The sequence below is a fragment of the Dasypus novemcinctus genome, chromosome 6 (genome assembly GCF_030445035.2).
Source record: "Dasypus novemcinctus isolate mDasNov1 chromosome 6, mDasNov1.1.hap2, whole genome shotgun sequence".
Classification (NCBI taxonomy): Eukaryota; Metazoa; Chordata; class Mammalia; order Cingulata; family Dasypodidae; genus Dasypus; species Dasypus novemcinctus.
Genome location: NC_080678.1, coordinates 36,889,473 through 36,912,923, shown reverse-complemented (window position 1 = coordinate 36,912,923; position 23,451 = coordinate 36,889,473). Strand labels below are relative to the sequence as shown.

At 50.6% G+C, this 23,451-nt stretch overlaps 1 protein-coding gene across 6 annotated transcripts; it reads left to right on the top strand.

The window, feature by feature from the left end:
- The first annotated feature begins 583 nt into the window (after positions 1-583).
- KCNIP2 (potassium voltage-gated channel interacting protein 2) lies at positions 584-23,069 on the top strand. Of its 6 annotated transcripts, XM_004446916.3 has the most exons (10): positions 584-1,432; positions 14,834-14,929; positions 15,897-15,950; positions 16,541-16,665; positions 17,054-17,123; positions 17,220-17,290; positions 17,419-17,526; positions 17,720-17,824; positions 17,962-18,024; positions 18,306-19,676. In XM_004446916.3, the coding sequence occupies exons 1-10, from the start codon at positions 1,360-1,362 to the stop codon at positions 18,351-18,353; spliced, it is 813 nt and encodes a 270-aa protein (XP_004446973.1). In that variant the 5' UTR covers positions 584-1,359; the 3' UTR covers positions 18,354-19,676. The 6 variants fall into 6 exon arrangements, with proteins under 6 accessions (XP_004446973.1, XP_004446974.1, XP_071071813.1 ...); XM_004446917.3 differs by lacking the exon at positions 15,897-15,950 and having other exon boundaries at positions 1,052-1,432; XM_071215712.1 differs by lacking the exons at positions 15,897-15,950; positions 18,306-19,676 and adding an exon at positions 19,792-23,069 and having other exon boundaries at positions 1,060-1,432.
- The last annotated feature ends 382 nt before the right edge of the window (positions 23,070-23,451 follow it).

The window sequence follows — 23,451 nt, the reverse complement described above, 5'->3', positions numbered from 1 at the left end:
TTCAGCTGCTAGTCCTTCTTTGATGCCTAAACACCCACCACAATTCCTGCTGGATTAATTGAATCAAAGGTTGGAAATTGAATCCAACAGAAGAGATTAAATGTACTGGATTCATTTTAGGATTTCCCTCTCAGGTCATGCAGGATTAGCTGGGACGCTGCCACTGTATCACCTGTACCCACCAGATACAACCCCCTCCCTATCTATATACTGGTTTGGGTAGGGGCCTCTTGGCCTATGAGCCTATGAGTCATCCTGGGGAAAGTCAGACAATTGAGACTCATTTATTCTGTAGCCATTTCTGAGTGCCTGAGTTTAGCCCAGCTCTGGTGAGGCTCTGGTTTCAGAAGAGGAGCTAGTCTTAAAGGAAGGGGGCCTAATAGCAAGGGTATTTCTTTCCCATTCTGTATCCTCACATGGATTCCACAACCCTTCAGTCACTCCCCCAAACCTACTGGAGGATGGAAGGAATCTAGAACAGGGCAGGTGAAAGATGAGAGAATGGCAGGAAAGTTGAAAGAAAACAAAAGAGCAAGGAAGTCTTGAGAAGCTGACCTGGTTCACTCTTTTCCTTCCTCCCCAGTTGACCAGTGGGGTGTCAGATCAGGGGAGAAGGCACTGAAACAGAATCCTGGAGTGGGTGAGAGTTGGGCCCTTCTGAAACTTGAGAGGAGAAGAGAAAACCTCATAATCCTGAGACGAGCCTGTATTAGGCTGGGTTAACTTCTCTGCAAGCTTAAGTGCGACTGTATGGGGCCACAGAGGTATATGGAGGAGGAATAGTAGGGAAAATAGCCACAGGGAGCAAGGAACTTAGAGATGTCTCTTCACTTGACCCCAACAGCTCCAGAGATGGTGGGAAGGGTGCCTGGGAATTGGTTCCCTCCCCCACCGCAAGCCCCTTTGGCTTCAGGTCCTGGGGGAAGTGTTGCTCAAGAGCTTGTCCCCTTCCCCGCACTTCCCAGCTCACTCCTTCCAAGGGTGCCTCCCCCGAGCTGCAGAGGGAGGGGGGAGCGGGGGTAGGGGGAGCCAATCCCGGCAGTGCCGGAGGGGGGCGGCGGTGACAGCCGCGGGGAGGGGGCGGGAGAAGAGACGCGGCTCGGCTCCGCTCGGCGCTCAGCTCGCTTTGGCTCCGTCTTTGGCTTTTACCTGCTTCCCAAACCGCCCGCTCCTGCCCCAGACCCCAGGGGCCCTAGACCCTGGGTCCTGGCCTCAGCCTAAGCCCCAGCCCCGACTCTACCAGCCCCAGCCCAGACTGCGCTCTACGTCGCCAGGGGGCGCCGTGTGAGCTCTCGGCCCTGGACACCCGGCGCCCCCTCCCAAGGCCCAGGCGGGACGGGGAGGGGGGCGCCGGGGGCCATGCGGGGCCAAGGCCGCAAGGAGAGTTTGTCCGATTCCCGAGACCTGGATGGCTCCTACGACCAGCTCACAGGTGAGTCGGTGGCACGGGGGTCGCGGGGGGGGGGGGGGGGAAGCTGGATTCCAAACCCACCAGAGCCTTAAACGCCTCTCTCACCCTTGCCTGGCCCCCTCCCACACTGCCCCGTCCTCCAGGCTGGTTTAGGTGGCAGGTCACTGGGGTTTTAAGCCTTGAGCCCCAGATAGGGTGGGGGAAGCAGGTGAGGGGAAATAGCAGGTGTGGGCGTGTGTGACAGGAATGGGAGGTGTCTGGAGTGGGAGGTGTTACGTGTATGAGTGCCTGTCATTCTTTGTATGTGTCTGTGTGTGTATATCTGTGTGCGTCTCCCCTAGCTGGTTGCCATGTGCCCTGAGCTCAGTGACAGCCAGGGGCAGTGTGATTGTGTGATCTTGTCATGTTTGAGTGAGGTTATGTAGGGCTCTGATTGTACAGATTAGGTTGTTTTGACCATGTGTCTCTGTTGTATGTGCAACTATGTGCTTTAAATGTGTGGTTCTGTATGAAGTGGCAGGTGACTGCCAGAAAGTGTCAGGGCTTGACTTTATGGTAGTATGTCTCTTTGTAAGACTTTATGACCATGAACCTTCTGGGGTTAGCATTTGTTAAGGTGGGTGGTGGTATATTTTATGTTTGTGCCACTGTGGAGGTTATATTGGTGTTTGATGTTGATTGTGTACTTATGTGTGGTGGTGAATGCAGTGGGGTTCTGTGAGTGTCCATGATGTGCCTCTCTGGCTTCCTGGTGCAGATGGGATGGGGGTGGGGGTTATCTTTAGTGCTCCCCACTGCTTTCCCAAGTTTTCTGAAAATAGCCTTGGTGGACTCAAGCATCTCTAGTATCCGGTTGCCCAGCCTAGCACCTGGCACCTGTGAGGAGGCCCTGGTCAGTGCTGGGTCAGCCCTCCAAAATTACACAAATCATTCCTACAACTGAAACTCCATCAACCCCCAAGTTCACTCATACCCCGAGGTAAACATATCCTCTTTCCTCCCAACCAGACCCAGAGATAAAGGGTCTAGGCCTTGGGGGTACCTTGTGGCCTCTGCTCATGTGCTCCCAAACCACTTTCCTGGCCAGGCATCCTCTCCCACAGTGGGGGCACGTGAGACCTGTATATCTGTGCATGTGCATATTCATGAGTTTGTGTCAGTGACTGTGTCACTTTATGAATATTTCTATGTACACGTGTGTTTTTGTCTCTCTCATTGTGTAGCCTTGCCTTAGAAGTCCAACAGAGACTGAGAAACTCTTCCCTGAGGCTGAAAACAACTTGGGAGGTGGGGGAGGAGCATGATCCTTGTTCTTCCTGAGGGAAGTGAGGTTAATTAAGACTTGGGGGTGGGGACAGGGGCTAGGACATGGTTCCTTGAGACCATGTCGTCATTCATTGACCCTGGGGAGGTCGCTATGCCAAGACCCCCTGATGAGGGAAAACCCTGCCCTCAGGCAGGTCTCAGATTGGGAAGAGTCCATATCCCAGTGCCTCAGACCTGGATGAGACCCAAAGGTCTGACTCTCCAGCTCTGCTAAGAATTTTGTTCCCAGCACCAGCTCAGGATCCTTGAGTGAAGGCCCTGGGGGCCCTCATTAGCACCTTATTAGTCAGTATTTGCTTTCTGAATTAATAGATTCTCCCCACTAGGCTATTTTAATCATGGGCGAGGATGGGTTGCACAGTGTACCAGCTGTGTCTGACTTTTCCTCTGTGGCCCTCACTTTTCTTGTCTATAAAATGGGGAATACTACTTGCCTGCCTGCCTGCCTGCTTGCTTGCCTCCCAAGGGAAAAAGAAGGGCCAAAGGTTGACAAGTGCCAAGAATCGCTGTCCAGGTCATCGGCGTTATCGCTGTAGATAGCTCCATGCAGAACTTAGAAAGTAGAAATACTGCTGGCTGTGGCTTTCCTTTTGAAGACGGGAGACGAATGGGTTAGGAGACGTCAAGACTTCTCCCCTGGTGGGTGGTGCTCCCTGCGGTGAGAACGCCTGAGCTAACAAGTCGTTGTCCTCGGTGCTGAAGCGCGTGCTGGGTGGAAGCGCCTCCCGGCCTTCCTTCCGTGTTCACAAAGTTCCTCTCCTTTCCCTCCCTGTGCAGGTAGAATTCCCAGGACTGGGCATGGAGGTGATCTCCAACTCCCATTTCGAACCATCAGACTGAAAAGAGGGGGCCCTAGAGTGTATCCCTGGCATCCTGGCCCCAGCCGACCTCTTCCCTCCCCGCATTCCCACCCCAGTCTCAAGATGGCTGGGTTATTTAGAAGCATTTTTTTTTAGAGGGGGAGTGGAATCGGAGCCCTACCCCTCCCTTATATACTTCCTCGGGCTTTCCCATCGCAGCGCGGCCCTTTGGCAGTGCGGTGGGGACAGAAAGGGTAGCGATCTGTGTCTTCCCTGCCCTAGTCGGAAGCTAAGAACAGGAGAATATGGGGAGGGAGTTGGGACCTCGTCAGCCTGGCCTGGGCTCCAGTCCCGGGGTCAGTGACCTTCCAAGTCCTGTCCCTCTGGCCTTAAGTATCGTTCCTGGGCTTGGGGCGCCCCCGTGTGGCCCAGAGTTGCAATGTTGGGGAGCTGATTCCGGACAAAGATCATCACCCAGTGGGCAAGATTTGGACTGGGTTTGGAGGTGACTCTCGCCTAGAAAATGTAGGATTTTCAGCCAGAAATATGTGATGCCATAACGGGGACTGTGACCTCTTTCCCGAAAGCTCACACAGGAATGGGACGACATTAGAGGGTCCTGAAAAGATTTGCTTTGGTTCTAACCAGAGATGAGCCTGGAATAGGGATTGGGATGGGGGGATTGAGGGTGGTGGGCTTCTCCTTGTTGCATTTAGTTGGCATGCAACATATGGTAGAGTCTGTGAGCCCACTGAACCAGAACAGAGAGTACAAAAAAACTGTTGAGTAAAAGAACATCTCCATTGCCTCGTCTTGACCACCTCTTCTCCTTTTTCGTGTTTCTCTTTCCCATTGGTCCAGGAAATATGGAAGTGTGGAGGGTTGCCATGACAACTTTTTCCTCTTACCCCTTCACAAAATGGGGGAGGGGTATAGAGAGAGGCAGAGGAGGAGGCGCTAAAGAACAACAATAAAATCTCCACCTCTCCCTACTCCTCCTCCAACTCGTTTACCAAATCCCCTGCCTGCCCCCCTTCCCCTTTAGAAATCCAGAAAAGGCTTTGAGGAGAGTCCACACCGTCCTCCACTACCCCGCCCCAGTCTAGGAACTTTGGGGGCGGGTTCTTCAGATGATGGGACCAGGTTGAGTTCCCCTCTTGCAGCCAGAAGAGGATGGGAAGGCAAAAAGAGGCTCTGTCGCCTGCGATCTTGACCCTATCCATTCCGTCCCTCACGAACCGCCCACGCAGGGCCCACTCTGAAGGAGGCGGGGACCCAGCGGTGCCCAGCCTTGCGGGCGGAGCTTGGCTCCAGTACTCAGGCCGAACCATGAACGGGTGCCCCCGCAGGTGCCGAAGCCCACTGGGGCAGGCAGCGCGATCCCTCTACCAGCTGGTGACTGGGTCGTTGTCGCCAGGTAGGAGAAACAGGGAGGGGCAGGACTTCTCAAAAAGTGGGTAAAGTGAAATTGGAGCTTTTTCAAATGTGGAGAAGGGAAGGCCCCTCACAAAGATCAGGAGGGAGCAGGATCCTTCAAAGTAAAGAGTTTACGGGGCAAGAGGCGGAAGAGAGAGCGTTCTTCAAAGAGGAAAGGAAAGGGGGTGATGGTGGAGGAAGTGTCAAGGTTTCTCATTGAGGGCAGGGAGGGACCCTTAAGCAGGTGAAGAGAAAGGGGCAGGGCCCCTTGCTGATATGAAAGCAGGAAGCTTGCAGCAGAGCAGGGAGAAGGCATATCCCTTTACTTCACTGCTTAGGTTAAGGAGGTCTTAAAAAGACTGGAGGCCAGTGTCCAGAAGGAAGAGATCCGGAGATTGAACCGGACCGTCATGAATTCAGCTAGTGACTCCGTGGTTTTGTGGCATAAAGATTGTGTGTCACTGTTTTCTGGGAGTCTGTATTAATGGGGCTGTGCATAACTGGGATTGTCATCACTAGAGCTGTGCATCCCTGGGGTTGCATAGTCATAGGATTCTGTGACACTGAGTTCCCATGCCTTAGGGTTGGGTTCCTTGTGTAACCTTTAGGAGGTTATACCATGGTGTGGAATTTGTGGAATTTATGACATGGATAGTGGGTATCTTATTATGCTGCTGCTGAGATCTGGTGCACACCTCCACTTAGGTGCTGCTTGGGCAAGGCCCACAGAACAGAGACCCACACCCCCTACCAACACCTGGCCTCAAGGTGGCCAAAACAGGTTGGCCTGATGGCATTCTAGGATTTGTTGGTCTCTAGCTATCCCCATGGGTATCCACTTGAGTCCCTAAGGGATTGTCTGGGCCTGTGGCCTCTCCTTGACATGTGCCCCCCACAAAGGAGGGGAGTTGATGCTAAACCAGAGCCATGCTGGAACTCCCTTGGGATGCACACGTCCCCTAAGCCCCCTGCTTGGGCCTGTCTCCTGTGACAGATAGCCAGAGCCAGGCAGCGCCAGCTCTCAATCATTGCCAGCGTGACTTCCAGGCCCCAAAATAGCCCCAACATCTAGGGAAATCATTAATCACCTAATGCAGCTGGGGGCTGCAGTGGCTTCTGGATGACTGGAGATGGAGTGGGGCTGGACTGAGAGAAGGGCTTTGGGGTCATCCCTGGCTGGATAACAGTGGGGGAGCAAAGGCAGGCTGAGAAAGGTAGGGCAGTTGCACAGAGTATGCCTCACACACACATGCAAGGCATTACTCCTGGGTTTGAACAGTGGGAGAAAAGGAGTATCTCTGTGGTGAGACTTGAAGGACTTGGGGAGGGCCCATCTAATGCCCCAAGATAGCTTTCCCTTGAGTCCACAGTCTGCCTGAAGTGCTTCCATTAGGACTTTACTCCTTTGAGTGGAGAGCTAAGTCCAGTGGCACAGGGTGATTGGGTAGGACAGACCTGGGTAAATTTTCCATAGGACCCAGAGACATGAGAGGGCGCTGAGTGGGGAAAAAGAACCTGAAAAAACAATTTCCTCTTTCACTTCTGACAGATCCTCCCACCAGAGGCTGGGTTGATTTAGGACCTTGAATCCTTGTGAGGCTGCTGGGTCAGGGTCTCTGAAAGTTGAGAGTGGAGGAGAGAGGGATGAAGAGAAACCAGGGACAGGGCAATTGGCTGCAAGTTTGTCAACCTGTCCATCTGTGAATCAGCAACAGGGAGCAGGTATTGCTACGGTGCCTCGTTCAGTCTAAATAGCTTGGCTTGGCATTAAGCCTCCATGGAATCTGACTCCTTTTGGCCTTATCACCCATAGTTCCTCCAACACAAACTAAGCTATAGTCACCCGGGACTGCTTGACACCTCATACACATTATACTTTCCCCAAAGAGACAGAGGGAGTGGGCAGAACATGGACTCTGGTTCAAGTCTTGATCCGTACTTTATCGGCTGTGTTATCTTGGTAAAATTACTTCTCTGAGTGCATCTCCAAAATGGGTGTTGTAAGTTTCTGGACATGTCAGCTGTAAAAACAAGGATAACAGACCCTTCCTCTCAGGTTTACTGTGAGGATTAAGTGAGATGTTATATGTAAAGTATCCAGGACACAAAATGTGCTTGATAAATGTTGATTCCTTTGTTAAGGCAGACTTTTGAAGTTTTAGCCATACTTTTAAGAGCCACCACAAAAGGTACCCTCTCCATCAAGTTTTCCCTGGTCTCTCAGTTAGAACTGCATGTGGGGCTTTTACTGTAGCTCACTTCATGGCCTATCTAGAACAGTTCCTAGCACACGGTAGGCATGCAGTGAACTGCATTCCTTTTAGCACATTTCTCTCAGTGAGCTGTCTCTGTGCGCAGTGTTGGGAGCCAGAACCTTGTTTGGTTCACCTTTGTTCCATAGGCATTAGGTCAGAGCCTGACATTCAGTTTGTGCAGGGCTAATAATTATTATCATTATTACTATTTAAACATTTTTGCCTTCTAGGAGCTTGGAATCTAATAGAGGAGACAGGACTGACCCAGAGAGAAGATCTAGATTCAAATCTCTGCCTCATCCCCTCTTAGCCAGGTGGCCTTGAGCAAGTCCCTTTACCTCTCTGGGCCTTGAATACCTCATCAGTGAAATGGACACAATAATATTTTACCCACATTACAGGGTTGTCGTGAGAAGCCGTTGTGATACCAATGTTTGTGGAGGTGCTTTGTGAATGGCTAAGAGTTAGAGAAATGTGGTAGGGGGGGGTTACTAATAATGGTATCAAACATTTATTCAGCATTTACTCTGCCAGGCATTATTCTAAGAGCTTTTCATGTATTCATTTACTCCTCCCAACAACCATACAAGGTAGGAAACTGAGGCACAGAGAGGTGAAGAACATGCATAGTTGCAAATGGCAAAATTGGGATGTGAACCTAGGAAGAGTGCTCCACTCCCTCCCCTGGACCCACTCTATTACCTTGTATTAGTCAGCCAAAGGGCTGCTGATGCAAAATACCAGAAATTGGTTGGTTTTTATAAGGAGTATTTATTTGGGGTAGGAGCTTACAGTTACTAGGCCATAAAGCATGAGGTACTTCCCTCACCAAAGTCTATTTTCATGTGTTGGAGCAAGATGGCTGCCGACATCTGCCAGAGTTCAGGCTTCAGGCTTCCTGGGTTCCTCTCTTCACAGGCCTCATTTCTCTCTGAGCTCAACTGCTCTGATTTCTCCATGAGGACAGCTGTAGACTATCTGGCAAACGGCTATCTCTCTCCGAGTCCTCTGCCTGTGTTTAATGGAGACTTCTTTCCTTCCTTATGTATCTACTTTTCTGTGTTTACTTCCTGGGCTCTAGGATCAAAACTCCAACTAAACTCTTCTACCATGTCATTTTCTCTGTGAGTCCCCGTCTACCAAGGGGGTAGGGATCCAATGTCCTACTGGCATGGCCCAGTCAAAGCCCTAATCATAATTTAATCAGCCCAGAGGAACAGAGCATTTTACAAACATAATCCAATATCTATTTTTGGAATTCATAAACAATGCCAAACTGTACATACCCCCATGCTACACTGCCTCCTTTTACTGTTTCCACCAATAACATTACAGAATTAGGTGCTGTTTAATTTCCTTAGCTGCTCAAGCAAATACCATGCAATGGGTTGGGTTAAATAATGGGAATTTTATTAACTCATGGTGTTAGGGGTAAGAAAAGTCCAAACAAGGAACCATCAAGGTGATGCTTTCTTCCTGAGACAGGTGTTCTGGGGCTGCCTGCTGGTGATTATTGGTCCTGGACTTCTCTGTCACATGGCAGTGCACATGGTCACCTTTCCTGGCCTCTCCCTTCTCTTCTGAGTTCCCTTGACCTTCAACTTCTTGCTTCCCCTGGCTTTCTCCCTCTCTTTCTCTGAATTTCATTCCACTTATAAAGGACCCCAGTGATAGAAGTAAGACTCATACTGATTGAGGTGGGCCACACCTTAACTGAAGTAACCTCATCGAAAAGTCTTACTTACAATGGGCTCACACCCACACAAATGGATTAAGATTAAGAATATGTTTTTCTGGGGTAAATCCACCTCTAAACCATCACAGGTGCTGAGTTTGAGACTCAACTCAGCAGGAATTCCGGTAACTAGGAGACCACTGAGGGCTGGAAGCTCTGAAGGAAAGGTGCCTGCCTTTAAAGGATAGGTAAGAATTGTAGGATAGAGAGAAAGCAGAAGGGAAGACATTCGAGGCAGAGGGACAAGCAGGAGCAAAGTCAGAGGTAGAACTGAATTTGATGTGTTTGGGGGACTGTAAGGGGGACAAACTAGCTGAAACAAAGGAATCTGCCAAGGGTAGGGGAAGGACATCAAATGTCTGGTGTGGAATTTTTTGAACAGCCATAGGGAGATATTTGCTGGTTTCGTCTGTAAAACTCTAGGATACAAGAAACCCAGCCCAGCTGCTAAACTGACTTTTTCCTGTGGTGGTGGAAGTGCATCAAGCAGCGGGCCAAGCTGGCCTTCTTCCTTTCCTCCTGTAGCAGTTTGATATAGTTATGAATTCCAAAAAGATATTGGATTATGTTTAATCTGGTCTGTATCTGGGAGTGTTTAAGTTATGATTAGGGCTTTGATTGGGCCACTTCATTGGGACGTTAAGTCCCCACCCCTTGTTGGGTGGCAACTCACAGTTAAAAGGTATGGCAAATGACAGAGCTGAGGGTTTTTGATGTTGGAGTTTGATGCTGAAGCCTTAAGCTGGAGCCCTGAAAAGTAAGCATACAGAGAAAAGAGAAGCCAGCCCCAGGAAGAGAGGAACCCTGAGCCCAGGAAGAAGCAAATCCTGGGAAGAGAGGAACCCTGAACCCAGAGAGAAGCAAGACCCTGGAAGGGAGGAGCTTGAGCCCTCACAAATGTTGGCAGCCATCTTGCTCTGACACATGAAAATAGACTTTGGAGAGGGAAGTAACTTATGTTTTATGGCCTGGTATCTGTAAGCTCCTACCCCAAATAAATACCCTTTATAAAAACTAACCAATTTCTGCTATTTTACATCAGCACCCCTTTGGCTGACTAATACACCTCTCTTCCACACTTTCCCTGGAGGTTGCCCTTTGGAGCTAGAGGGCACATACCGTGTGAGGTGAACGTCTAACCCCAGTGGTGGCCATGCAGAATTGCAGATCATGAACCTCAACTGGAGCTGTAGAGATCAGCCCTATGCCCACCCCACAATAGAGGCCAAGATCTCCTCAGCTCAGAGCTGGACAGGAGGGAGGGTACCCTGTAGGCTCAACCTCCCTAAACTGAGCTTTAGGGGTAAACAAGCCTTCTAGGGAGGCAGTGTGTCATGCAGTGGTTTAGAGCATAGAGTCAGAGTCAGATGGGATTAAAACTGAGGCTCTGACACTTACCGATCTTGGGAATTGCTTAACCTCCCTCTACCTTAGTTTCACCACCAGTAATACGGAGATAATAGTACTGCCTTTATAAGTTAATTGTGAAAATTTAATGCTATAATGTCTGTAAGCACATAACATGCTATCTAGCCCATAGTGAGTGCTTACTCAATGTTAGCCAGCTGTGGTAGTAGTTGTATTATTAGCACAGGGCCTTTGTGGCTCACTGGCTCTGTAGGTCTCCCCTACTTCCACCACCCTTCCTCTTTCTGCAGGGAAGGACCAGGGAACAAGGGGGACGAGCTCCAGGAATGCTCCCTGGGGCTGGTGCCATGAAGGGTTCAGATTTCCCTCCTACCGTGGGCTTCTCCATCAGCTCAATAAAGAAAACTGTTCCCAAGGAGCAGTCAGGGCTTTGGCAGCTCCTGGGTGAGGTCCTAGCCAAGGGGAGGGGAAGAGCACAGTACCCCCCTCCTCTTCCAAGGAATCGGAGTCTATTAGTCTCAAAGGTAGCCACTGTAAATCCCTTCTGTAGAGGGTTGTCATAGGGCTAAGCCTCTTCCTGTCCAGGACATTAGGCCTAATCCTCTCTCCCTTGGGCCTCAGTTTCCTTGTCTGTGGCCTGTGGGAAGAGAGTGCTTCCCGCCTCACAGTCTCCATGACAACCGCAATCGATGCTGGTGATGTCCTCCAGACAAGAGAGGTCACTGCCTTCCCCTCCTTACATTCTCAAACACAGAGATAGACAATCCCATGGTGACAGAATTACACAATCATAGACACATACTCCTAATTATACAACACACCCATACCTACCAGTCCTCAGGCCCACATCCCACAGCCTTACTAAAACACAGATACCTCATACCTCATACACACCCAGAAACAATCATGCTCTCAAACACACACGCACACCATAAACACCCAGGTTACATACCCATATACACAACATTTACTAGACATGTGCATAATAGACGTGCACACTCAGACACACATAAGAAAATAGACACAATCTTCTTATGCGTGAGCCCATTACCTATTCTGATTATGCATGTGCAGATCATAGTTTCTCACATACATACACAGTCCTCCCCTGCCTTCTCCCTAAGCGCAGCTCCTCCCTCTGCTCCCTCCCCTTGCACGGAATAACCACTAGGTGGCTGGGGCACAGAGGCAGGTCATTGCGTCCCTTGTCCCTCCCTCCTGGTTCTACTGGCCCACATCCTTTGCACCAAAATTTCCCTAGGAAGCGCCAGTCCAAAGGCTGAGGTGGTCCTGTGAAGAGGAAGAGGCAGCAGCTGTGGCTAGAAGGCATGTGGGGCAGAGGCGGGGTGAGAGGGGAGAGGGAGGAGATTGACCAAGGGAGAGGGGGAGGGAGGCTGCAGGCGGTCCTACTCTGACTGGGGAGCCTGAGGGGATGAGGGTGTGAGGCCAGCTGGTGGGCCTCTGAGCCTCAGCCAGGTGAGGCCATGCCCCGCACCCACCATGAACCTGGAAGGACTGGAGATGGTTGCAGTGCTCGTGGTCCTCGCTCTTTTTGTCAAGGTCCTGGAGCAGTTTGGCCTCTTTGAGCCGGTCTCCTTGGAAGGTAACCCAGGTGTTTGGGGATGTGTGGGCTGCTGACTGGAGGGAAAGCTGCCCTGTGCAGCATTGGGAAAGGGCAACTCCACCTTCATAGCTGGGCACAAAGGTAGCAGGAGAGAGTGGGGTGGGGCACCCGGGGAGGGGGGGGAGTGAGGAGGGGTGCTTAGAGAACAAGATAACTATCCGGGAGAGGTGATGAAGGTACCTGGGAGATAGAAGGAGACTGGGGAAGAGGTATTTGGGGAAGTGAGGAGGTGTGCCAGGTGGGAGGACTGGGGTGTGGAAAAGAAGAGGTGAGGGGAATCTGGGGGACATGAGGAGGGGTCTGGAGACAGGCAGGGGTATCTGAAGCAGAAGAGGGAGGTTTCAGGAGTCCTGAGGTAACACTAGATTTCCAGGTAGTCCCGCAAGAGCTCTGAAGATGTGTGTGACTGTCTACAGCTCCATGCATGCAGGTGTAGGGTATATGATGGGGGAGGGGGGGCAGTGTGAGAGATGTAAGCAGTGTGCCTATATTCAAGTGAGAGAGAGGGCAAAGTGTAGCCACGTGAACCTATATGTGACGGATATGACTGCATGTGTCAGCGTGAAAGGTGTATGTGGCTGTGTGACATGGGGAATGGGGTGAGCCTCTTTGGGTATGGGATTGTGTGTATGCCTGCTTCAAGTTCCCTGAGGGTACACCAGCTCCATACTCAAGGTTTGGGACGGAGAGACGGAGTGGAACACTGAATGAGACATTTATGGCTCAGCTCTGGCTGAGGGTGGAGGTGGTTTTGGTCATGGTGGTGGTGATGGTAGAGTAGATCAGTGACTCTCCTTCCGCCAGCTCCTCTCAGGATAAGAGCAGAATGATCTCTAGGGCCTAGACATGGGTAGTGGGAAATCAATTCCCATCCCACCCCAAAGTCACTGAGTCATATTGAAGGTGGAGGGAAAAGCACATTCTGTCTTCCCAGGAGTTTTGGCCTCCCCCTCCTCTTCACACCAAGAACTGTGCAGCTCCATAGCATGGTTGTTACCCACTTCCACCAGGAGTGATAGGAAGGATGCAGAACCATGATAGGAAGGATGCAGATATCTAGGAGAACTGGAAGAAATTTGGAGGAAGCTGGAGGAAAGTCCAGAAATCATCTGCTCTAGGGTTCAGTAAAAACAGAAAACTACTCACCCACCCTCTCCCCTCTGCTGCATTTATTGTGGTAGAGCAGGGAGTTGAATCTAGATAACTGAGAAGGCTATTTTGTGCTTGTTCTGATACAATCTCAAGAAGTCTATTGAGCTGTCCCATTTCCTTTAGACTATTTAGTGGGGAGAGGGGCCATCAGAGAAACCCAGGTGTCCTGTCAGCTGAAGGCAACCCCTTTCTCTTCCCACCTTCCAAGGAGCCAAAGGGAGACAGAAGCCTAGGGACTGGCGGGGGTGAGGGGGAAGAGAGGCACAAGAGCAGGCCTCTAATCCAGCTTCTGGAAACCAAAGTCTGGGCTAATGGAGTCCTGGGCCAGGGCCCAGGCCACCATCGATCCCCTGCTTGGCTGGCAGCCTCCCTCCCACCTCTTTACCTCCTGGGATGAGGGGGTGCTGGAGAAAGGAAGGAGGTGGTGACCCAGGCAACTGGGCTTAGTCCTGAAGACAGAGTCTGGCTTGGCAGAGTGGGGGCATGCTTGCTGGCTTGGGTGGGGGAGTTACCTACAGCTGAAGTTGGGTCCCTCCAGGAGTCAGCTGAGACCACCTTCAACCAGTGTGTCAGGTACCGTGGGCTCCAGTCCTGCAATTTGGGAGTAGGTACAAGTAGGAGACAGACACACACACACACCACACACACCAAGGGGTGCAGTTAGAGCTGTAGGTAGGCCTTTACAGGACATACACTTATGTTTGGATGGAGGGGAGGGGAACTGTGATCTACAGGTCCTGGATAGCCCCCATGTGAACCAAAATACTCATCTCTAATGTCTGTGATTGTCTCCAATTATCCTATCTTTTGCCTTCAAAGAGCAGGTCATACTGGGAAGTATTGGGAAGGGTCACACTTTTAGTGTGGATAAGTTAACTGATCAAGCACTGTATTTTTCACCAGGAACATTCTGGGTCTCTTGGAATAAGGGGTTACAGGAAGGGAAAGTGGGTGTCATGGGGACAAATGTGGGCTCTGGGCATCTGGGTGCCAAGGTACATAGGTCACAATATGATATGGGTATGTCATGGTGACCTTGTTATGTGTGTCATAATGTTACAAAGTCATGTGTGTGTTTAACACATATTGTGTTAAAATGTTCCAGGATCATTGTGTGTTCTTGTATGGTTTGATCATGCCATGTGTAAGATGGCCTGTATGGGTCCCCATATGTATGTATCATGTTTTATGCAGGTTATATTTGTACATGTTTGTGTTAATGAGTGCTTGGTCAAAGTGTGTGTGTGTATGTGTGTGTTTTGGGGCCTGTGTAGTCTACCGGTTGTGAGTTTCTGGGTATCAAGCTCTCACTGTATGGCATCCATCACTCTGATTTATCATTCTATGTGACTATCGCTATTCCTGCCTATCACTGTGTGTGTGCATGCACGTGAGTGTGAAAAAGAAAGAGTTGGCCTGAAAGTCCTTGTCACTGGACATCAGCCTTGTCACTGGAGCCAAGGGCATTGGATCAGCAAAGACATTGAAGCCACTGTTCCCTCCCCTTTGGCGCCTCACTATCCCTAGGCTGCGTACCATTTATACAAATGCTAGAGCCGATTTCCCATGCCATGTCCTGGACTCCCTGTACCCTGCCCCAGCCACCCTCACCATTCCACACACACACACCTATCCCCTAACAAATACCCACCCAGCCGGGGTTGGTTTGTGACTGGCGGGGAGGGGACAGGGGACCAAGGGACAGTGGGGATTAATGTGCATTCCTGGGGTCTTCTTTCTTCCCAGGCCACCCTCCAGGGCCCACTAAAAAAGCGCTGAAGCAGCGGTTCCTCAAGCTGCTGCCCTGCTGCGGGCCCCAGGCCCTGCCCTCAGTCAGTGAAAGCAAGTGCCTCTCCTGTGCTTCCGGGGGCGGGACCGGAGTGCTTGGGGGTGTGGCCGGTGTGACTCAGAGTGGACCTGTGAGTGTGTGGGCGTGACCAGCCAGTTGTGTTGGAGTGGGGAGGGAGGCGCTGGTCCCGCCCGACTGTGAGCGTGCGTAGCTACTGCGCACGCAAGAAGCCCGAGCGTGTGAGCGTGTCAGCTGATGGGGCGGGGTCCGAGTGTCTGTGGACGCCACAGCTCTGAGAAACCAGCTGGACCCTAATGTTGAGGCGTGGCTCGTGTGCAGGGCTGAGGCCCAAGCCTGGGGGTGAGGGTGGCCAGTGTGGCGGCGCGGGTCCAGGCGGCTGCGAGGGTCTTTACGTTTTTGCTGGGCTAGTGTCTGCGATTTTGTGTGTGGCTGCCCCGCCACTGGGTATGTCCTGGGTCTCGAGACCTATGGCGCCCGCACCCCCGCAGGGTGGAAGCAGGTGTAAGGGACCTATGGCGCCCGCACCCCCGCAGGGTGGAAGCAGGTGTAAGGGACGGAGCCCGCCCTCCCCAAGACGCCAGGATACTTGGGTTTTCTAGTTCCAGTATGGCCACTAGCCGAGTGACTTCGAGTTGAACGACCTCGCTTTGTGTCTTGGTCTGTTTCCTCAGCTGGACTCTGCCCACTTTGTAGGTTCATAGTGCATTTCACACGCTATAAAGGTCCGTTTTGTAGCCATTTAAGAGCGTCGCTGTATTTGATTTTACTTGGTGCCACACAGATAAATTCGGAAAAAGTAGGGGCAGGAATCCCGCAAGCACGTGTGCGTGGGATCCGTTTCGTGTGTTTCTGCTGGTTACTCGAGCCTTTGCCGAGGGGCTGGGGTATGTGCATTGTAACACGCAGGTGTGTGATATTTGCTGTGGGTGTGAGGGGCGAGGTGTGTGTCTGCAGTTGGCCGGGTCTTCTGCTTTTTCGGTGACAGTTCGCTCCCTGCAGCATTAGCCGCCCCAGCCTCCCTCCGCCCCCACAGACCCCGCCTGCTGGACCCAGGTGACTCACTCTCCTGGTGGGGTGGGGGGCTTCCGGGGGCGGAGCACTTGCCTGGGGGTGGATGTTGAGGGCTGGGGCGGGGCTGAGGCACCGAGGGCGGAGCCTCACTGAGGCTTAGCTGGGCGCTAGTGCGGAGGCGGGGCGGGGGCGGGGCTCGGCTGGGATGGGCGGGGCTTGGCTGGGGAAGAGGGGCTCGGAGCCTGGATTGGCGGGGCTGGGTAGATCTGAAGAGAGCCGCGAAGGCCTGAAGCTCCTAACCTCAGATGCCGCCTCTCAAAGCCGCTTTTCCTGCTCCTCGCTTTCTGGAACGAAGATGGGGAAGGGGGCTTTCCGCTCCGACCAGGCAGGCATCAAGGGCCTAAGGCGAGCGTCGAGCCGACTCCCGACTCTGGGGCCAGGCCTGGCTCGCTAATAGACCTCGAAGCTGACCGAGCCCTTCTCTCCTTGCCTTGATGTCCTTGGCTCGGGGTCCAAGGAACAGGCAGGCCGGTATCCGGCATTGGAGAGTAGGGGAATGGTTCTGAGGAGGGGGCGTGGAGGCCGGGCCTGAGGCGCGGCTGTCCCCTCCCCCACCCTAACCCCCACCTCAGACAGCGTAGAGGATGACTTTGAACTGTCCACCGTGTGTCACCGACCTGAGGGTCTGGAGCAGCTGCAGGAGCAAACCAAGTTCACACGCAAGGAGTTGCAGGTCCTGTACCGGGGCTTCAAGAACGTAAGTACAAGGTGGAGCCCAACTGGTCGAGGCATAGGGCAAGAGGGACAGGCCTATCCCAGCTTCCCAGAAAGGATACTCTAGATCGCAAGGGCTGAGGAGGAATGAAGAGAAGGCAAGACTGAACTTCCAACTGGAGGTTCTGGGGCGGAGCCTGTTCTGAAGGAGGCGAGGCCAGTAAAGAGGCATCACTGCAGACTGATCGTTTAGTTCAGTGGTTTCTTATTTGTGCCCTGGGGATACGTCTTTCCTCCGTTCACAAGAGTGACTTGGTGAGCTCCCTGGAAGCAGCTTTCCCTCTCTCTGGGAGTCTCTGGGCATGGAGGGTGGGGGATGAGCAGAAGAGGGTTTTGTCTCTGTTCTCAGCCTGATCCTCCCCATCCCCCAGGAATGTCCCAGTGGAATTGTCAATGAGGAGAACTTCAAGCAGATTTACTCCCAGTTCTTTCCTCAAGGAGGTGAGAGGCCAAGTCCGAGGGGGAAGAAGCTGAGTGAAGAAAGGGTTCTGGAAGGATTAGGAATGCCAAGCTTACTTCTCTACACTTATCCTACAGACTCCAGCACCTATGCCACTTTTCTCTTCAATGCCTTTGACACCAACCATGATGGCTCAGTCAGTTTTGAGGTGAGGTGGAAAGGTGGGCCAGGGAAGACTATTTTCTGAGGTTTTAAGGCCAAGATCTGTAGGCCAAACACAGAGAGGGTTTAGGTGAAGGATATCTGATGGTACAACTCCCCTTGCTTCCTTCCCAGGACTTTGTGGCTGGTTTGTCAGTGATTCTTCGGGGAACCATAGATGACAGGCTGAACTGGGCCTTCAACCTCTATGATCTCAACAAGGATGGCTGCATCACCAAGGAGGTGAGGGGCAACTGGAGGGCTAGGGGCCTGTATCTGTAGGTGGTGGAGTGCAAAGGGCCCTTGGGAGGGAAACACAACCCACATATGCACCACCTGCAGTGGGTGAGGTAGACGTTAGACCCTAGACCCCAAGTCTCCTGGTCTGAAGGCTAGAGGCTCTGAGGAGGGATTCTCTTCTCTCTTGGCCTAACAGGAAATGCTTGACATCATGAAATCCATCTATGACATGATGGGCAAGTACACATATCCTGCACTCCGGGAGGAGGCCCCAAGGGAACACGTGGAGAGCTTCTTCCAGGTGCCTGGGACTGGGTAGGCTGGAGGGGCCTGAAATGAAGGGAAGGAGACCAACATCCCACTAGGAAACTTACCTGAGTTCTGCCTGCCTCTCCCCTGCCAACCCACATGTTGTTGCTGCCTGGCCACCTTCTGAAGAAAATGGACAGGAACAAGGATGGCGTGGTGACTGTTGAGGAGTTCATTGAATCTTGTCAAAAGGTATAGGCCCTGCTCCCCCATACTTCCCCAGTCTGGACTCAGGGCTTGATTCAGTGATGTAGAGGAAGGCTCCTTTCAACAGAGAACCACCTCCCTAACCTACCTCCCACTCTAATCCTATTCCATCACAACTGGGAGAGGCCTGCCCCCTACCCCACCTCAGATCTCTCTAGGTGTCTCCCTTCTCTCTGTATGTCCCTATCTCTAAGTCAGTGTCCCTCTCTGTCTCTGATAAGTTCTCTTTCTCTTTCCAATCTGCTTCCCTCACCCCTTGGCTGCAGGATGAAAACATCATGAAGTCCATGCAGCTCTTTGACAATGTCATCTAATTCCCCGAGAGGGGGTCGATGTGTCCTGGGGGGACCATGCTCTATCCCTAGTCCAGACGGACTTCACCCTTCTCTTCCCAGGTCTGTCCCCATTCCAGCCCTACCCTGGAAGCCACAGGATTCTAACAGCCTGGGGATTCAGTAATCTAGATCCCTGGAACTGATGGGGCCAGGGAATGGGCAGAGTACATTTGGGGGTGGGGGATGCTTTTCAGTATCCAGAACTCCCAAAAGTTCCCACCTCTTTCCTGTCTGACACCTATGTGCTAAGGGTACCCCCGCTATAGGAATGAGTGGTCCCCACAGCTTTTACCCCCACTCTAGAAACCACACTAGACAGAATGTCTCCTGCTATGGTGCTCTCCCCATCCCTAATTTCACAAACATTTCCCCTAAGACTCCCTCCTTAGAGAGGATGCTCCGTCTTTGGCCCTGAATGGCTTTTAAGGCCAGGCTTTGAGAGCCCTGAGGGAGTGGGACAAGAATGTAGAGCCAGTACTTAGGTTCCAGGAGGTGGATAGAGTTAAAGGGCAGAAAAGACCTGGACAGATTGTCAGTGATCACTTAGGCATGCCAGGCTATAACCCCATCTTCCCCAAGCCATGAGAATATGAGTTTCCAGGCTCTTCAAGACCATTTCTTCTTGAAAGCAACCCCAGAACTTTTTCATACCTTCCTCAGGAGGTCTGGGTCATCTCTGGAATTCTTTCCTGTCCCTCTTTCCTGCTTGTATGGTGGTGATGGTAGCAGGGAAATATGGGTAGGGAGATGTCCTGGTTGATGGCTGCCAAAGTTTCTGCCTACCCTCTCTGCTCATCACCCATTTTGGTGGCTTCGACTTGTTTTCATTTGCCTCGTCCCCTAGTCTTGGAGGAACTGAGCATGTCAGGGATCTTCCTGAATATGGGGTCCCATCACTACCCCGAAGTGACTGCCTTTAAGAAACCCAGGCATGGGGACACTTATTAGAATCTTCAGTCAACCCAGGGTCCACTCCAGGCCCTCACATAGCGTCCTCATTTCCCACCTAGGATCTCCTCTTACCCTACCCAATTTATCCAGAGATGTCCCTGAGCACACTAGAAGGCAGGGACCACAGGACCCAGGACCCACCTCACTGTCAACACCCCTGCCATGCTGCCATCTCCTAATATACCTGCTTGTCCCACTCAGTACATCTTCCCAGCCAGGCAGGGTCTGAGGGGAAGGGCCCCTAGGAAGCCCCCTTTCCCGCTAGAACACTGTTGACTGCTTTGCATTTTGGGCTCTTCTGTATATTTTGTAAAATAAATATTTCAGATTCAATAAAACACAATGGCTATGCATGGGCTACTGTCTCTACCTTTTTGTCCCTCCTACCCCACACATACTGCAAAACTCCTGACCCATTTTCCTGCAGCTTCTTAGGTTCTCAGGAAAATATCTCTCTCTCTCCAAGGGGGAGACCAAGATGCAAGTTCTGGAAGACTGGAAACTCACTTGACCTCAGAGATGCCCCACTGTGAATTTCTCTCCCCCTCAAATCAGAGTATCTTTGTTTCACATCCTGAGAGGAGACAAAGGAAGAAATGACAGGTCACTGATGTTCCAGAGATTATGCCAAGCAAGCTGCCTTCTGACTAGACATCTTTATACACTGAATCAAGAATTTCTACTCTACAGACTACTTAATCTCAAAGTGTTTCCTTTTGAGGAAGATTCCCTTTAATTTCTAATGAAAGTTCATTTGTGTAAACTTCCCACACTAGAAATAACACTAGACAGAATGTTTTGCCTCCAGTATGGATATGCATTTATGTCCATACCCAAAGCTAGGAATAATGGAGGAATCAGAGGGGAGAAGCCAAGGCAGGTAATCATAGGGTTAGTAGTACAAAGGATGATAGAGATGTCCTATGTGAAGTGGAAACCTTAATTCCCCCAAGGGTAGGTTCCTCCCATCCCTTCCCTGGGACATTATTATGTGGTGACTAAGCTTCACCAACCATAGAAGGAGAAGCATGCCCTCTCCTGTCTCTCTGTACACATTGCCAAGGTCAAGGTAGGAGTACAGGTTACAAGAAGGACCCCATGGCTCAAGCCATGGAGAGATCAACATTTTGTCATTGGTGTTCCTGGCTCACATCATCACAAAATCATCTGTTCCTCGGGCCCTTAAGTTTCTCTGGGTCATGAATTTTCCATATATTTTTAAGAGTTCATGCATCCCTGAAGCCTATCCATGGACCCTATATCAATCACCTGTAATCTAGTCTACCCCCTCAGCCCTACATTATAAAGAGGAAACAGGTCCAGAGAGGGCAGAGGACTTGCTCAATGCCACCAAGCTAATAATAGGATTGAGACTAGACTCAGTCCCCCCAGGTCTCCATCCAGGGTGGCCCTGGGGCACAGTAAAGATTTGTCTGTAAAGGATGCATGCTGTGCATGTCATACATAATCTAAACAAAGTGGCACTGTAACAGGCTCTCATCATGCCCTCTGCTTTTCCTTTATGGCACTTCTCAATTTGAAACTGTATAATTACTTGGGTGATTATTTGCCTGTCTTCCCCAAAACACTGTAAACTACCTTCTGGCTAGATATCTCACTAGGGCTCCTTGAGTATCTAGACTAGGTCTTTTTCCCTCAACACCCTGTCCCTGGGGCTGGACACATAATAGATGTATTAGTCAGCCAAAGGGGTGCCGATGCAAAGTACCAGAAATTGTTTTTTTATAAAGGGTATTTATTTGGGATAGGAGCTTACAGATACCAAGCCATAAAGCATAAGTTACTTCCCTCACCAAAGTCTATTTGGAGCAGGATGGCTGGCAAGGTCTGCGAGGGTTCAGGCTTCCTGGGTTCCTATGTTCCTGGGGCTTGCTTTTCTTTGGGTTCAACCTTCCTTTCTTCCTGGGGCTGGCTTCTCTCTCCTCTGTGTACTGACTTCCCGGGGCTCCAGTTTAAGTCTAAAGCATCAAACTCCAACATCAAAACTCCAACATCAGAAATCCCTCAATTCTGTTGTTTGCCATGCCTTTTATCTGTGAGTCCCCACCCCTTGGTGGGCGGGGTCTCAACGCCCTAATTATAACTCAAGCATGCCAAGGTACAGATCAGATTACAATATTTTTGGAATTCGTCAATAATATCAAACTGCTACAATAGACATTCAATAAATAAATGTATGATTGAATGAATGAGCATGGTAAGTGTGTGTATGTAAGTGGGTCAGGCACAGAAACTCTTTTTTTCAGGGAAGAGCCAATTTTAAGGGAATTGCTAATGGAGTGAGAGGTACCCCAGAATCAAAGAGGATGCAGAATAAACCCTCTGATCACTTGTCTTGGACATTGGCTGAACTCTCAATGTTGGCAGAGGCTCTACCTCAAAATATTCTTCTCTTGCTTCCTAGTATATCACATTCTCCTGGGTTTTCTCTTACCTTTACAGACATCCTTTCTCATCCTTCCCTTGCAGACTCATCCTTCTCAACCAGAACTGTTAAACATTGGAGTGTCCCATGGCTCACACCTGAGCCTCTTCTCCAAATCACACCTAATTCCATGGTTTTAAACACCATCTGTATGCCAAGGACTGCCAAGTTAATATCCCCAGAGCTCTCCCTGAGCTCCAAGACCCATAAATCTTTACCTGTTTGGCATCTCTGCATGGACCTGTAATGGACTCTCAGACTTAACTGTTCAAAAGGGAGCATTGATTTTTTTTTTTCAAAAGGAAAATTTGATTCATGCCCTCCCAGTCCTCATCTCAGTAAATAACACTAACATCTACCAATCGCTCAGGTCAAAATTCAGGAGTCTTCATTTTTTCCTCTTCCCCTTTCCCCAAACCCTATTTATCAACCACCAATTCCACCACCAAAAGTACAACACTTTCCATCTTTACTGCTATACCCTAAGTCCAGGCTACCATCATCTCCCACCTAGCATGCTACTACTCATCCATCTGATGTAACCCCTCCTTGCTGCAGTTACTCTTCATCATTTCACTTGATTTCTTCCCTTCATAGCATTTATCAGAAACTATGATTTCCAGTGCAAGTTCTGAATTTGTTAGTGTCTGTTTCCCCAACCAGAATATAAACTCTGAGGGCAGGGCACTATCTCATTCATTCCACATATATTTATCACGGGCCTGGTATGCACTGGTTCCTGTTGCAGGTGCTGTGTGTGTATGTGACGGTGTGACGTGGAGAGAGAGTATGTGGCAGTTGTGTGGAGGGCAAGGATGGCCCCTCAAGTTTGAGAGGTACAGGTATGGAAGGTGGTTCTTGCCTAGGCCACAGGACTGGGCTGTGGAGAGGCGACGAAATTGGGCCTGCTGATTTGCTGGCAATTAGGATGGCGTGAAGCAAAGAGGGAAGTGTCATGAGAAAAAGTGCTGGGGTCAGCAGGAAGGACAAGTCCCAAATACTCCAAGGGAGCACAATAGTCAATGAAGCTGCTTATAGCCCAGAACTGTCATCACAGTAGGCTCCCTGAGAAAATACTTGCCTCCTAACCTCCATCTCAACAGTCCAGGAACAAAGAGAAGAGAGACTATAAAAGTTCCTGGAGCAACAAATTTGGGCTACCGCTGGAGGAATTGCTTATTGGATTGAAATTTAAGATAGGCAGTACTGTCTTAATAACCAAAATTAGATACTTTTTATAGATTCTTTAGAGAGGTTCAACAATCTTTGAAATAAAAACATTTCACATTTATACCTCAGAAGTTGTGATAGAGCTCTCAACGTAAGTGTAACGTGTTACGATGCAAGTACAGGGAGCTCTGAGAACCTCTAACAAGGAGGCCCAAGCCCATCAAGGACTCAGGGATGACTTCAAGGAGTTATTTATGCTGAGGGAATCTCACTGCCCCTTTTACACACTTCATGCTCCAGCTCCACTAAACTCTTTCTGTTCCCAAACAAACCAGCCCTTTTCACATTTCCCTACGTTTAAACTCTTGTTGCTCTTGTCTGAAGCGCTGTCTCCCCCTCCCGGCTACTCAGTCTGTCTAACTCTATTCATCCTTTATGATCCAGCCCAAAAGCAAAGCCAGAGGAATAAGTAATTCCCCATCCTGAGCTCGGGGCAGAGATTGTGCGTGT

What these genes read in the sequence shown, in the direction of transcription:
- KCNIP2 (XM_004446915.5), top strand. Translation starts at nt 4,711, where the DNA reads ATGGGAAGGCAAAAAGAGGCTCTGTCGCCTGCGATCTTGACCCTATCC. An exon ending in CCAGTTCTTTCCTCAAGGAG is followed by an intron (nt 17,124 to 17,219) that starts GTGAGAGGCCAA and finishes CTTATCCTACAG; the next exon opens with ACTCCAGCACCTATGCCACT. An exon ending in TCATTGAATCTTGTCAAAAG is followed by an intron (nt 18,025 to 18,305) that starts GTATAGGCCCTG and finishes CCTTGGCTGCAG; the next exon opens with GATGAAAACATCATGAAGTC.